Below are 11,431 nucleotides of genomic sequence, written 5' to 3' on the forward strand. Positions count from 1 at the left end.
CAGCTTCTATAACTTTGTTATAGCATGCAGCAATAATGTCAAGAATAACTTCCTCTTAAAGTTTCCTGATACGCACAGTATTACAGGGATACAGAGTCCTGTGGTTATATGCCCAAGAGTGGGAGGCGATGGGGTAGCCATTACAGTGATTTCCATAGCAGTTGTACCAGTTTGTACTCTCACCAATAGTGAATAAAGTATTCCCTTTTCCTCTCATCAACATTTCTTTTTTAATTTCTTTTAATTTTAATTACAATATAACTTCTTCACTCTCTCAATACTTGTTCCATCCCTCCCATGTCCTTGCTACTCCCAAAATATTAGCCTTTATTATGTATGTATGTATGTATGTATGTATGTATGTATGTACAAATCAATAATACAAGCTGGTAAATCTATTTTTGTTGTTTCTGTATATATGGTTTTAGAGCTAGCCACTCTGTATTATATATCTAGTCAGCAGTTTCATGTCTGAGATAGGCTAACTTTCTCTCTTTCATCAGATATTACTTGTCTAAGGGTAGTTCCCCATGATATTTTCCCCTTCCACATTAGTATGTCTAATAGTGTTGCCAGTTTTCAAGGATTATTTATGAAACTAAATGTTCATAAATAAAAATGTTCAGAGATTATGGGTAGGTACACCCTGTCATTTCTAACTGAGAAAATATTTAAAGCACATTTCCAAAATCTTTTTGCTGTGTTCATGAATTCATTTTCTAACTACTGTATATGAACATTTTACATTTATTTTATTCAGGTATGTTGGTTTATAAATTCCATTTTTGTTGTATCTTTATCTGTTTTAAGTATTAATATAATGCTGTTTTTACAAAAATAGTTTGGGAATATTTTTTTCATTTTACACTCTATAGAGTATCTTATGAAAAACAATCTACAGGTTCAATTCAAGTTCCATCAAAATCCCACCACAGTTTTTTACAGACCTTTGAAGAACAATATTCAACTTCATATGGAAAAACAAAAAACTCAGGAAAGCAACCATGTATAATAAAAGAACTTCTGAAGCTAGCACTATCGCTGATTCCAAGCTGTACCATAAAGTAACAGTAATTTAAAACAAAAACAAAAAAACAAAAAAAAAAAAAAAACACATGGTATTAGCAGCATACATACAGACAGACTGATTGACAGAATCAAATCGATAACCCAGAAATAAACTCACACATCTATGAACACTTGATATTTCACAAAGAAGCCAAAACTATTCAATGGGGCAAAAAAGAAAGAATCTTCAACAAATGGTGTTGGTCCAAGAGGTGTAGCTTGTGGAAGAACACTGGCCCTCAGGGCTTCAGTTCTTTTCCCTCACCCAATAACAGATCAGGTTCCCCTCTCTGCTCCACACAACCCCCTTCCACTTTCTCTCCCAGGGTCTTCCCTCCCCTCCCCCAACTTGTGATTGCTTTCTTCCTTCTCCCAAGTAAAATGGGAGAGGATAAAAGAAAGGTACCCACCACTGAGCTAAGAAACTCCAGAATAGAATGTGTTATTATCTACACTCACATTATCATCAATTGCTTGAATAAAACTCAGGACAGGCCTATAAACACAACTAGGGATGGTGAATGAACAGCACAGAAACAAGTGTCTTGTGCAGAAAACAGACCTACAATGTCTGGTAACAACAGAGATTACCTGAAGGGGGAATGAAAACTTGAGTTTCTCTACACAAAATGTGGTCTAACTTTGTAATTTAGTTGTCACCCTGGGCATGTTGAGAAAAAAGACATTTCAACATATTCACAATAAGGTATAAAAAACAATACAATGTCTTTCTGTATAAGAGAACTTAAAGCTACAGTGGAAATGGGAACGGATAATTCAACAACACAGAAGTGCCTTTTTTAGAGTCACAGTCATAACTTTCTGTAAGACTATTACCCCCCCTATGCCACCCACCCACTGCACACAACAGCAGCACTAGATGATGTCTTCTGCAACCATGGTGTCAAATATCTGGTAACATATTTGATGTTCTGTTCCACTTGTGACGTTGTAGGACTTGATGAGGCACTCCAGCCATGGGTACGCATCTACAGACCAAGAGGGCATGCCATTCAGCCATTAATTCAAGCACAGAAATAGTAATTCTGATTAATTACAATTTTGTCCCAACCTCAGATGAAAGAGATTAAAAATTTATAAAACACTCAACAACAAAGGTAGTATAGCATCTCACCAATGTTTTGCTCCTTTTCTTGAAATGACTGCTATGGGCCTCCTGTCATTTCCTTGACTAACTAGATGGAGGTGGAACCTGAACTTGAGATCAAATCATTTTAAGCCTTACCTGTGACCTGCACAACTGGCAGCAATAATGCCAACCATCACATCTGGCAAAGAGGAGGGCAGGCTCATTTCTACCATCAACAGAAGGCCCTAGTAAGTCTGCAAGGCATCTGGCATGGCAATCAAGCTTGGACATATATCTGGATATTTGAAAAGATACCAGGTCCAGAGACTTTGATTTTTGGAAATCTATGTATACTAAGTGCAATATGCAAGACAAATTAAAACTGAAAACAAATGAACATATCTCAATTAAACTTTGCTCCAGAAAAGCAAAATTTCCCATCTCTTGGGAACTGATATTACATTATAGAGACCTATTGTGGAGGAAGAAACCCTAATCAGGAGCAAACTCTAACAGTCCCATCAGCAACAGTGAAGCAGCCAGAGGGGAGATTTGTCACTGTCAAGAATTACTAGAACAATCAAACTGCTTAACATAATTTACTTCTCCAGATTAAGACAGAAAAGAAATGCTGGCCATAAAAGGACTTAGTGGCAGTGGCTATAATGTGTACAATTTCTACCAGTGCAGGAGCCTGTGGATGAAGCATATTTGTGCAAAAATTGCTAAAGTTCATAAAGTTTACAAAATAAATATAGAAAATATAGAAAAATTTGAAAATATATAGAAAAAGTTTTCAAAATAAATATAGAAAAATATTTTAAAAATTGAAGCTCATTAGTACTAGAGAAAATCCACTAAGTCAAACATGATTAAGGCAGTTTATTTGAGGGCAGTTTATTCTAGTAAAAAGTGCATCAATTTGTTATAATTGCAACCTCCATGTTTCTATGCTGTACATATAAACTCAGAGTCAAATAAGCTGTGATCAAAAGTGCTATACTTTAAATACATTTCAAAATATTTTAAACCTTATTACTCATATTTATTTTATTTCTGCTGCTATCTCATTAAGACATTAAAAGATATTGTTCACCCTTAGAAATTCCCAAGGACTCAGTTAGCTTCCTTCTACCCACAGTCTATGAATTAGATACACACTAGGTGCATTTTCAAGGAAGAGAAAGAAGCACCTTTGAAATACTGCCTACCTATTTTTATTCCTGGAGGACAAATGACATTCATGATCCTTTCCAGATTTCTCTGAAGGTCATCATCAGTGAGGACTTCTGATGCTGGGATCTGGAAAAACTTCTCCTAAAAATGACAACAAAGGAATATTCATCATTTGAGAAGCTTCCATTCACAGAATTCCAGTAACCAATTTGCTAAAATGACATATATAGAAATCAATCTATTAAGGTTGTAGAATTCATAAACTGGAATACTGGTCTAAGCTAAAGTCTAATACTCTTCTTTAAGACTTTCTCTCTTAATCATTTTATTTGTTTACATTAATCATTTTTATTTGTTTACCTTTCAAATGATATCCCAATTCTTGGTTACTCCTCCACAGCCCTCCCTATCCCATTTCCCCATGCCCCTCCCCTTTGCCTCTATAAGGATGCTCCCCAAACCACTCACCCACTCGTACCTCCCCACTCTAGCATGCCCCATGCTGGGGCATCAAACCTCCACAGGACCAAGGGCCTCCCCTCCCACTGTCAGATAAGGCCATCCTCTGCTACACATGTATCTGGAGCCATGGATCTCCCCACGTATACTCTTTGGTTGGTGGTTTAGTCTCTGAGAGCTCTGGGTGGTCCAGTTAGTTGATATTGTTCTTCCTATGGGGTTGTAGTCCTCTTCAGCTCCTTCAGGCCTTCCCCTAGCTCTTCTATTGGGGTCCCGGACTCAGTCCAGTGGTTGGCTGTGAGTATCATCATCTGTGTTGGTTAGGTGCTGGTAGAAACTCTCAGGGAACAGCCATACAAGGCTCCTGTCAGCAAGTCCTTAGCATCAGCAATAGTATGGAGAGTTGGTGTCTGCAGATGGGATAGATCCCAAGGTGGAGAGGTCTGGATAGCCTTTTCTTCATTCTCTGTCCCACTTTTTGTCTGTCTTTCCTTTGCATAAGAACATTTCTGGGTTAAAATTTTTTAGGTGGGTGGAAGGCCCCATCCCTCAATGGGAGCCATGCCTATCTACTGAACGAGGTCTCTACAGAATCTATTTTGCCTTTGTTGTGTATTCTGAATAAAGTCATCCCTATTGGGTCCTGGGACCCTCTTGATTCCCTGGTGACTGCGACTTTCTAGTGACTACCCCCAGTTCTTCATCATCCATTGCTACATACTTTTATTCGATTTCCTGACCCTCTGTACTTCTCTCCTGTCCCATCCAATACATGATCCTGCCCCCACTTTTTTCCCTCCCCCTCTTCCCTCCATCTCAGGTCCCTCTATCTCTCTGCCCTCAGTGATAATTTTGTTCTCCCATGTAGCACTGAAGCATCCACTCTTTGGTCTTCCTTCTTCTTAAGCTCCGTATGGTTTGTGTGTTATATCGTGGGTATTCTGAGCTTTTGTGCTAATATCCACTTATCAATGAGTATTTACCATGGTTCTTTTGTGTCTGGGTTACCTCACTCAGGATGCTATTTTCTACTTCCATCCATTTGCCTGCGAATTTCATGAAGTCATTGTTTTTAATGGCTGAGTAGTACTCCACTGTGTAAATATTCCACATTTTCTGTATTCATTCTTCTGCTGAGGGAAATCTGGGTGGCTTCCAGTTTCTATAAGGCTACTATAAACATAGTGGAGCATGTGTCCTTGTTATATACTGGAGCACCTTTTGGGTATATGCCCAGTAGTGGTATACTGGGTCTTTTCTGAGAAATCACCAGATTAATTTCCAAAGTGGTATTACCAGCTTACAGTTGCATCAGGAATGGAGGAGTGTTCCTCTTTCTCCACATCCCGCCAGTATCTGTAATCACCTGTGTGTTTGAACTTAGCCATGCTGATTGGTAGGGAGTGGAATCTCAGGGTCATTTTGATTTGCATTTCTGTGATGACTAAGGATTTTGAACATTTCTTTAAATGCGTCTCAGCCACAGGTTTGAGATACACATACATAGTACGATAACGTAGACAGGCTGATGACACTTGTATTCTCAGGAAAATAGGTATAGTGTTAAGAATGAAGGGGTATCAGCACAGGGGAAGGCCAAGGACAAGTAGTGGGAGTGGGTGGGTGAGCAGGGGCGCGGGGGGGGGGTATGGGGAACTTTCGGGATAGCATTTGAAATGTAAATAAAGAAAATAATAATAAATAAATAGAATGAAGGGATATAACATTAAGGAAAATGTATTTCATTTCTTCCTTTTCTACACTATATTTTAGAGAAAAAAAATTCTTGGCTTGCCAACTGTTCTATTTTCAACACATACACTGCACACAGCTGCTGCTCAGTAAATATTCATTTAATAAGCGACTAGAACTTCAGGTTTCCATCTGCGCCACAGCTCTCCATACCCAGGTCCCACTGGGAAAGAGCTGGTCTCCCAGGAGTGCTGACACACCTGTGCCCATGGGTAAAACCACCACTTCTGTTCCGAGGAACTTGCCAGGAGCCCTCAGGACACAGGATCTGAGGAATAGCCTGGGAGAGGATCCATCAGTTTCCATCTGCGCCCAGGAGCTGACCCTGTGCCACAGTTCTCTGTACCCAGATCCCATGAGGAGAGAGCAGATCTCCCAAGAGTGCTGATACCCCCGAGAGCACAGGTAAGACCACCACTTCTGCTCAAATTACTGGCCCAAGAGAAACCCGCCCAGAGTCATCAGGACACGGAAACCAAGGAATGGCCTGGGAAAGGATCCTTCCAGTTTCCTTCTGTGCCCCAGAGCTGACCCTGTGCCATAGCTCTCCATACCCAAATTCCTCCCAGAGAGAACTGGTCTCCCAAGAGTGCTAACACACAAGCTTACAAGAAGGATGAGCCATAGTAAGAGACAGCAAGACCAGTGAACACCAGAGACAACCAGATGGCAAGAGGCAAGGGCAAGAACATAACAATAGAAACCAAGGCTACTTGGCATCATTAGAAACCAGTTCTCCCACCAGAGCAAACCCTGGATACGTCAACACATTAAAAAAGCAAGACTCTAATTTAAAATCACATCTCATGATGATTACAGAGGGCTTTAAGAATGACATAAATAACTCCCTCAAAGAAATATAGGAGAACATAGGTAAACAGGGAGAAACACTTAAAGAGGAAACACATAAATCCCTTAAATAATTACAGGAAAACACAACCAAACAGGTGAAGGAATGGAACAAAACCATCCAGGATCTAAAAATGGAAATAGAAACAATAAAGAAATCAAAAAGGGAGACAATTCTGAAGATAGAAACCCTAGGAGAAAGATCAGGAGTCATAGATGCAAGCATCACCAACAGAATACAAGAGATAGAAGAGAAAATCTCAGGTGCAGAAGATATAGAAAACATTGANACAACAGTCAAAGAAAATGCAAAATGCAAAAAGCTCCTAACTCAAAATATCCAGGAAATCCAGGACACAATTAGAAGACCAAACCTAAAGATAATAGTTATAGAAGAGAGAGAACATTACCAACTTAAAAAGCCAGTAAATATCTTCAATAAAATTATAAACGAAAACTTCCCTAACCTAAAGAAACAGATGCCCTGAGATTAGACGTCACACCAGTCAGAATGGCTAAGATAAAAAAAAAACTCAGGTGACAGCAGATGCTGGTGAAGATGTGGAGAAAGAGAAACACTCCTTCATTGCTCGTTTGATTGCAAGCTGGTACACACACTCTGGCAGTTCCTCAGAAAACTGGACATAGTATTACCTGAGCTATACAACTGCTACTCAGCTATACAACTCCTGGGCATATACCCAGAAGATGCTCCTACATTTAATAAGGACACATGTTCCACTATGTTCATAGCAGACATATTTATAATAGCCAGGAGACGGAATGAACCCACATGTCCCTCAACAGAGAAATGGATACAGAAAATGTGGTACATTACACAATGGAGCACTACTCAGCTATTAAAATCAATGGTTTCATGAGATTCCCAGGCAAATGGATGGGTCTAGTAAATATCCTGAGTGAGTTAACTTGGTCACAAAAGACCGCACATGGTATGTACTCATGTTAAGTGGATATTAGGCAAAGAGCATGGAATACCTATGATACAACTCACAGACCACATGAAGCTCAAGAGGAAGGAAGACCAAAGAGATGTTTCAGTCCTACTTAGAAGGGGGAACAAAATAATCATGGGAAGTATAGGGTAGGAGGGACTTGCGAGGAAGAGGGGGGAAAGAGGAAGAATCAGGTATGGGAGGAAATGGAAGAGATGTACAGAGGGTCAGGAAATTGAACAGAGGTGTGTAGCAATGGGGGATGGGGAACTGGGGGTAGCAACCAGAAAGTCCGAGATACCAGGAAAGCAAGAGCCTCCTAGGACCCCATGAGGATGACACTAGCTGACATCCCCCCACAAAGGGGAGGGAGAACCTATAGAGACCACATCCAGAGGTTAGGTATGGCCCCTGGTTGAGAGATGGGGCCACCCACCCATCTCCAAAATTTTAACCCAGAAAAGTTCCTTTCTAAAGAAAATACATGGACAAAGAATGGAACAGAGACTGAAGGAAAGGTCAATCAGAGACTGCCCCACCTGGGGATCCATCCCATATGCACACACCAAACCCAGACACTATAGCTGATGCCAAGAAGTACTTGCTGACAGGAGCCTAATACAGCTGTCACCTGAGAGGCTCTGCCAGATCCTAACCAATAAAGATGCAGAGGTTTGTAGCCAACCATTGGACTGAACACAGAAACCCAATGGAGGAGTTAGGAGAAGAACTAAAGGAGCTGAAGGGGCCTTATCTGGCATCAACGAGAGGGAAGGCCCTTGGTCCTGTAAAGGCTTGATGCCTCAGTGTAGAAGAATGCTAGGGCGGTGAGGCTGGAGTGAGTGGGTGGGTGGGGTAGCACCCTCATAGAAGCAAGGTAAGGGGGATGCAGAGGGGAAACCCGGAAAGGGGATAACATTTGACATGTAAATAAACAAACTATCCAATTAGAAAATAATAAGTGATTGACAAACTGTCCAGACTGAAACTAAAAAAAAAAAAAAAAAAAAAACTTATTGAGTGAGAGGAACCCAGACCCAGAAAAAAAAATCACTTAATCTCAACTTGGATTGCTTTCTGATTTATATGTTAAAAAGCAATAGACAAAAAAAAAAAAGCAAAGCAAGTGCTGGGTTTGGTAGCACAAATACTAAATTGCAACAATACAGAGAAGTTAGGAAAGTTCCTGCACAAGGATGACATGCAAATTCCTGAAGAAAATGGGATCAACAAAACCCCTAAAATTCCAGTTGTGAAGTAGCAAAAAAATAATTTTACAGTTGGGGTCACTTACAGTTGGGGTCACTTACAAGCACAACAACAGTATTAGGTTGAGAGCCACGGGCCTAGGTGAAGCTTCCGTAGCTGCTCTGTATACTGTTAGACAAAGTGCAGGAAAATTAACACTCTTGGTTTCACAGGGAGAAGGGGAGCTAACGGCAGTTTCAAGAACTCCTCAACCTACAGCTACTAGTGTCAGAAATTACAGAGGTCGTCTGAACTTCTCCACAATANATGGAATGATATGTATCTGTATTCTCCATTTTCTTTTAGATGAAACTATGGTGGCTTACAGAGTACAGCGAGTTTATGACACAGTAGCTCTATTTCTGCTCACTCGCCCAGTAGTGGAAATTATGAATGACAGGGAGAATGGCTTTTCAGATTTTATCTCTCAACTTTGTATTTTTAAAAAATTGATTTACAATAGAAAAATCAAATGTTATAGACTAAAACATAATTTTAGATTTACGGACTGTACTTCATTCTTACCTTTTAAGTTATTTTAAATCCTTTTAAGAACAAAATAAAGATAAACTGAGTTTTAGGCTTAAAAGGTCTGGATAAGTCACCATGAAGTAAAGCTAAGATGAATATTAAAAATTTTTAAAGTAAATTTCAGTAAAATGTTTTTGGTTTTGGGGGTATTTGTTTCTTTGTTTTTAACCAAGTCTGTTACTTACAGAATCTTTGAGGTAGACGTCCAATACTCCAGTTCCATCATCAAACATGAACGCCATAACAAACACATACTGTAGAGGTACAATGCCCAGAACTAGTGAGGAGAAAAAAACACCTTATTCCAAGTTGCTAGATTTTCTATAAGGTAAAAGCAAATGTGGTTTATTATAGTGCATAGGGGTAGAAAATGTTTACTGAGAGTATTTATAAGAAAAAGAAAGCTTTCTTCTCTGGGGTCAATTTATGAAAGCTGCCAAATAACAGAATCACTTTGGAATACTCCACCATATTTATGTAAGAGTAGTCTCATAACATAAAGAATTGTATCCTAATACTATGTAGAAACTACAACAAATGATTAATACGATGTAACTTATTGCAAGTTACTTATATTAAAAATAAAATGAAAATCATAGATTATTGAAAGCAATACAAAGTTTACTATTGTTAAGTTTATCCCCCTTTGTAATATGAGTAAAGTATTCTTTATTACTATTATTATTATTATCATTATCATTAACAGAGATGTAATCTGGTTGAAAGAAAAACCATGACAAAATCTGGGCTTCCATACTTTGCTAGTATGAAGAAGAATGAATAAGTTAGAGATACCAAACATATGAGAATTTGCAGTTAAGGAAAACACCTTTTTTCAGGAGTTGAAAACACTGCATGGATATAAGGAACATTCTATTACCTTCTGTATACATTGCCCATATTCCACTACAAAGATTAATTAAGGAAGCAAGTCAAAACACTATGTTGGAGCATAGAGCCAACTGTAGTATGCCAAAGCAGAAAGACAGGATTGTGGTTTCAGGTCTCAGGAGTTATACTGAAGCAACCCTAAGGAGACTAAAATTCAAAACAATGGAGCACATGAAATGGCATTGCCCATCTCAACAGGAGAAGCTCATGCAAAGTAACATGGGATCCTACTGCCCAAAAGTATGATATAGTTGTACCGCGAAACAAAAAAATATCATGAGAAACATATCACCTGTTTAGAAAAAAAAAAATTCAATCTAGAGGAAATGAACTGAGTATCCAGTTTCATGAAATAAGAATTCTCAATGTATTTTGAGTTGTCCAAACTAAACTTACAGCTGTCAATGGCTATGAATGGCAAACTCTGAAAAAAATGTCAGCAAAATGGGCATTTAGTGGGAAGACAAAAAAAAAATTCATAAGTGTGGGAAAGTAACAAAAGATGGTAGAGAACTTGGCTTGAAAATATAGACTCAATGGAAGCACAATATTGTGAGATCTACAAAGAGTGGCTGTTCATATGGAAGAGAAAATATATAAATCTAGTAGACAGAACACTAGTAGTAGGCCCACACTAGCAGGAAGACCGAGCTTCACAATTAAGGATAATCTAAAAGTTAATAGGAAAAGCTTTAAGTACATGCCTTACAACGTACCCTTCTGGAAGCTAAAACAAAGGCTAGGTAACCAATCATGTATACAACAGAGACTCCTATGTGCTAGCTAAAGACTTGGAAGACAGCAACAGCCATCTCAACAACTATCCTAACACTAAGTATTAATCATATTTTCTCAGGATCTGTATTTGTGATCAATAATTAGATGGAAAACAAGTGTTCAAGTATTGAAATATGATTATAATTAAAATGCTTGGAAATGATAGCAAGTATTTTAAATAGTCAGCCTTTAATTTTTTATTACAATTGTTGCAAACAGATGTCAGTTAAAAGCTAAGCTAATTTTGCCATAAGTATTCAAAAATACTGAAATGCAAATCAGTGAGATGACAGAATTAAAATTCTATGATACAAAAAAAATCTACCTTACCTTCTGCCACAGAGGAAGGGATCCAGAGTCTTTTATTAGGAATGGTACTTAGGTTTTGTATGGTTTTCAAATTTGAGCACTGTTTACATCTGATGGGAATAAAAAAAATAGTAAATATTTAAATACATAAAATTCAGTTAGTAGTCACTGATAAGTGAATATTAGGCAAAGAGCATGGAATACCTATGATACAACTCATGGACCACATGAAGCTCAAGAGGAAGGAAGACCAATGAGTGGATGCTTCAATCCTACTTAGAAGGGGGAACAATATAATCAAAGGAAGTAGGGGCTGGTGAGATGG

At 38.6% G+C, this 11,431-nt stretch overlaps 1 protein-coding gene and 1 non-coding gene across 2 annotated transcripts in view; one reads left to right on the forward strand and one right to left on the reverse strand.

Moving 5' to 3' along the window:
* Window positions 1-1,944: 1,944 nt before the first annotated feature.
* The window catches only part of LOC110335773 (protection of telomeres protein 1-like), a 54,092-nt gene continuing 44,605 nt past the window's right edge, over window positions 1,945-11,431 (reverse strand). Inside the window, exons 15-18 of the mRNA XM_029531162.1 lie at window positions 11,128-11,216; window positions 9,315-9,406; window positions 3,370-3,475; window positions 1,945-2,057 (exon numbers count right to left, since the gene is read on the reverse strand). Of these exons, the coding sequence (XP_029387022.1) occupies window positions 1,945-2,057; window positions 3,370-3,475; window positions 9,315-9,406; window positions 11,128-11,216 (400 nt within the window). The remainder of the gene's footprint in view (window positions 2,058-3,369; window positions 3,476-9,314; window positions 9,407-11,127; window positions 11,217-11,431) is intronic.
* Window positions 8,477-8,581, forward strand: LOC115062552. Its single transcript, XR_003842492.1, has one exon. It is a non-coding gene; the product is annotated as a U6 spliceosomal RNA (small nuclear RNA).

Source organism: Mus pahari, chromosome 18 (genome assembly GCF_900095145.1).
Source record: "Mus pahari chromosome 18, PAHARI_EIJ_v1.1, whole genome shotgun sequence".
In the NCBI taxonomy this organism is placed as follows: domain Eukaryota; kingdom Metazoa; phylum Chordata; class Mammalia; order Rodentia; family Muridae; genus Mus; species Mus pahari.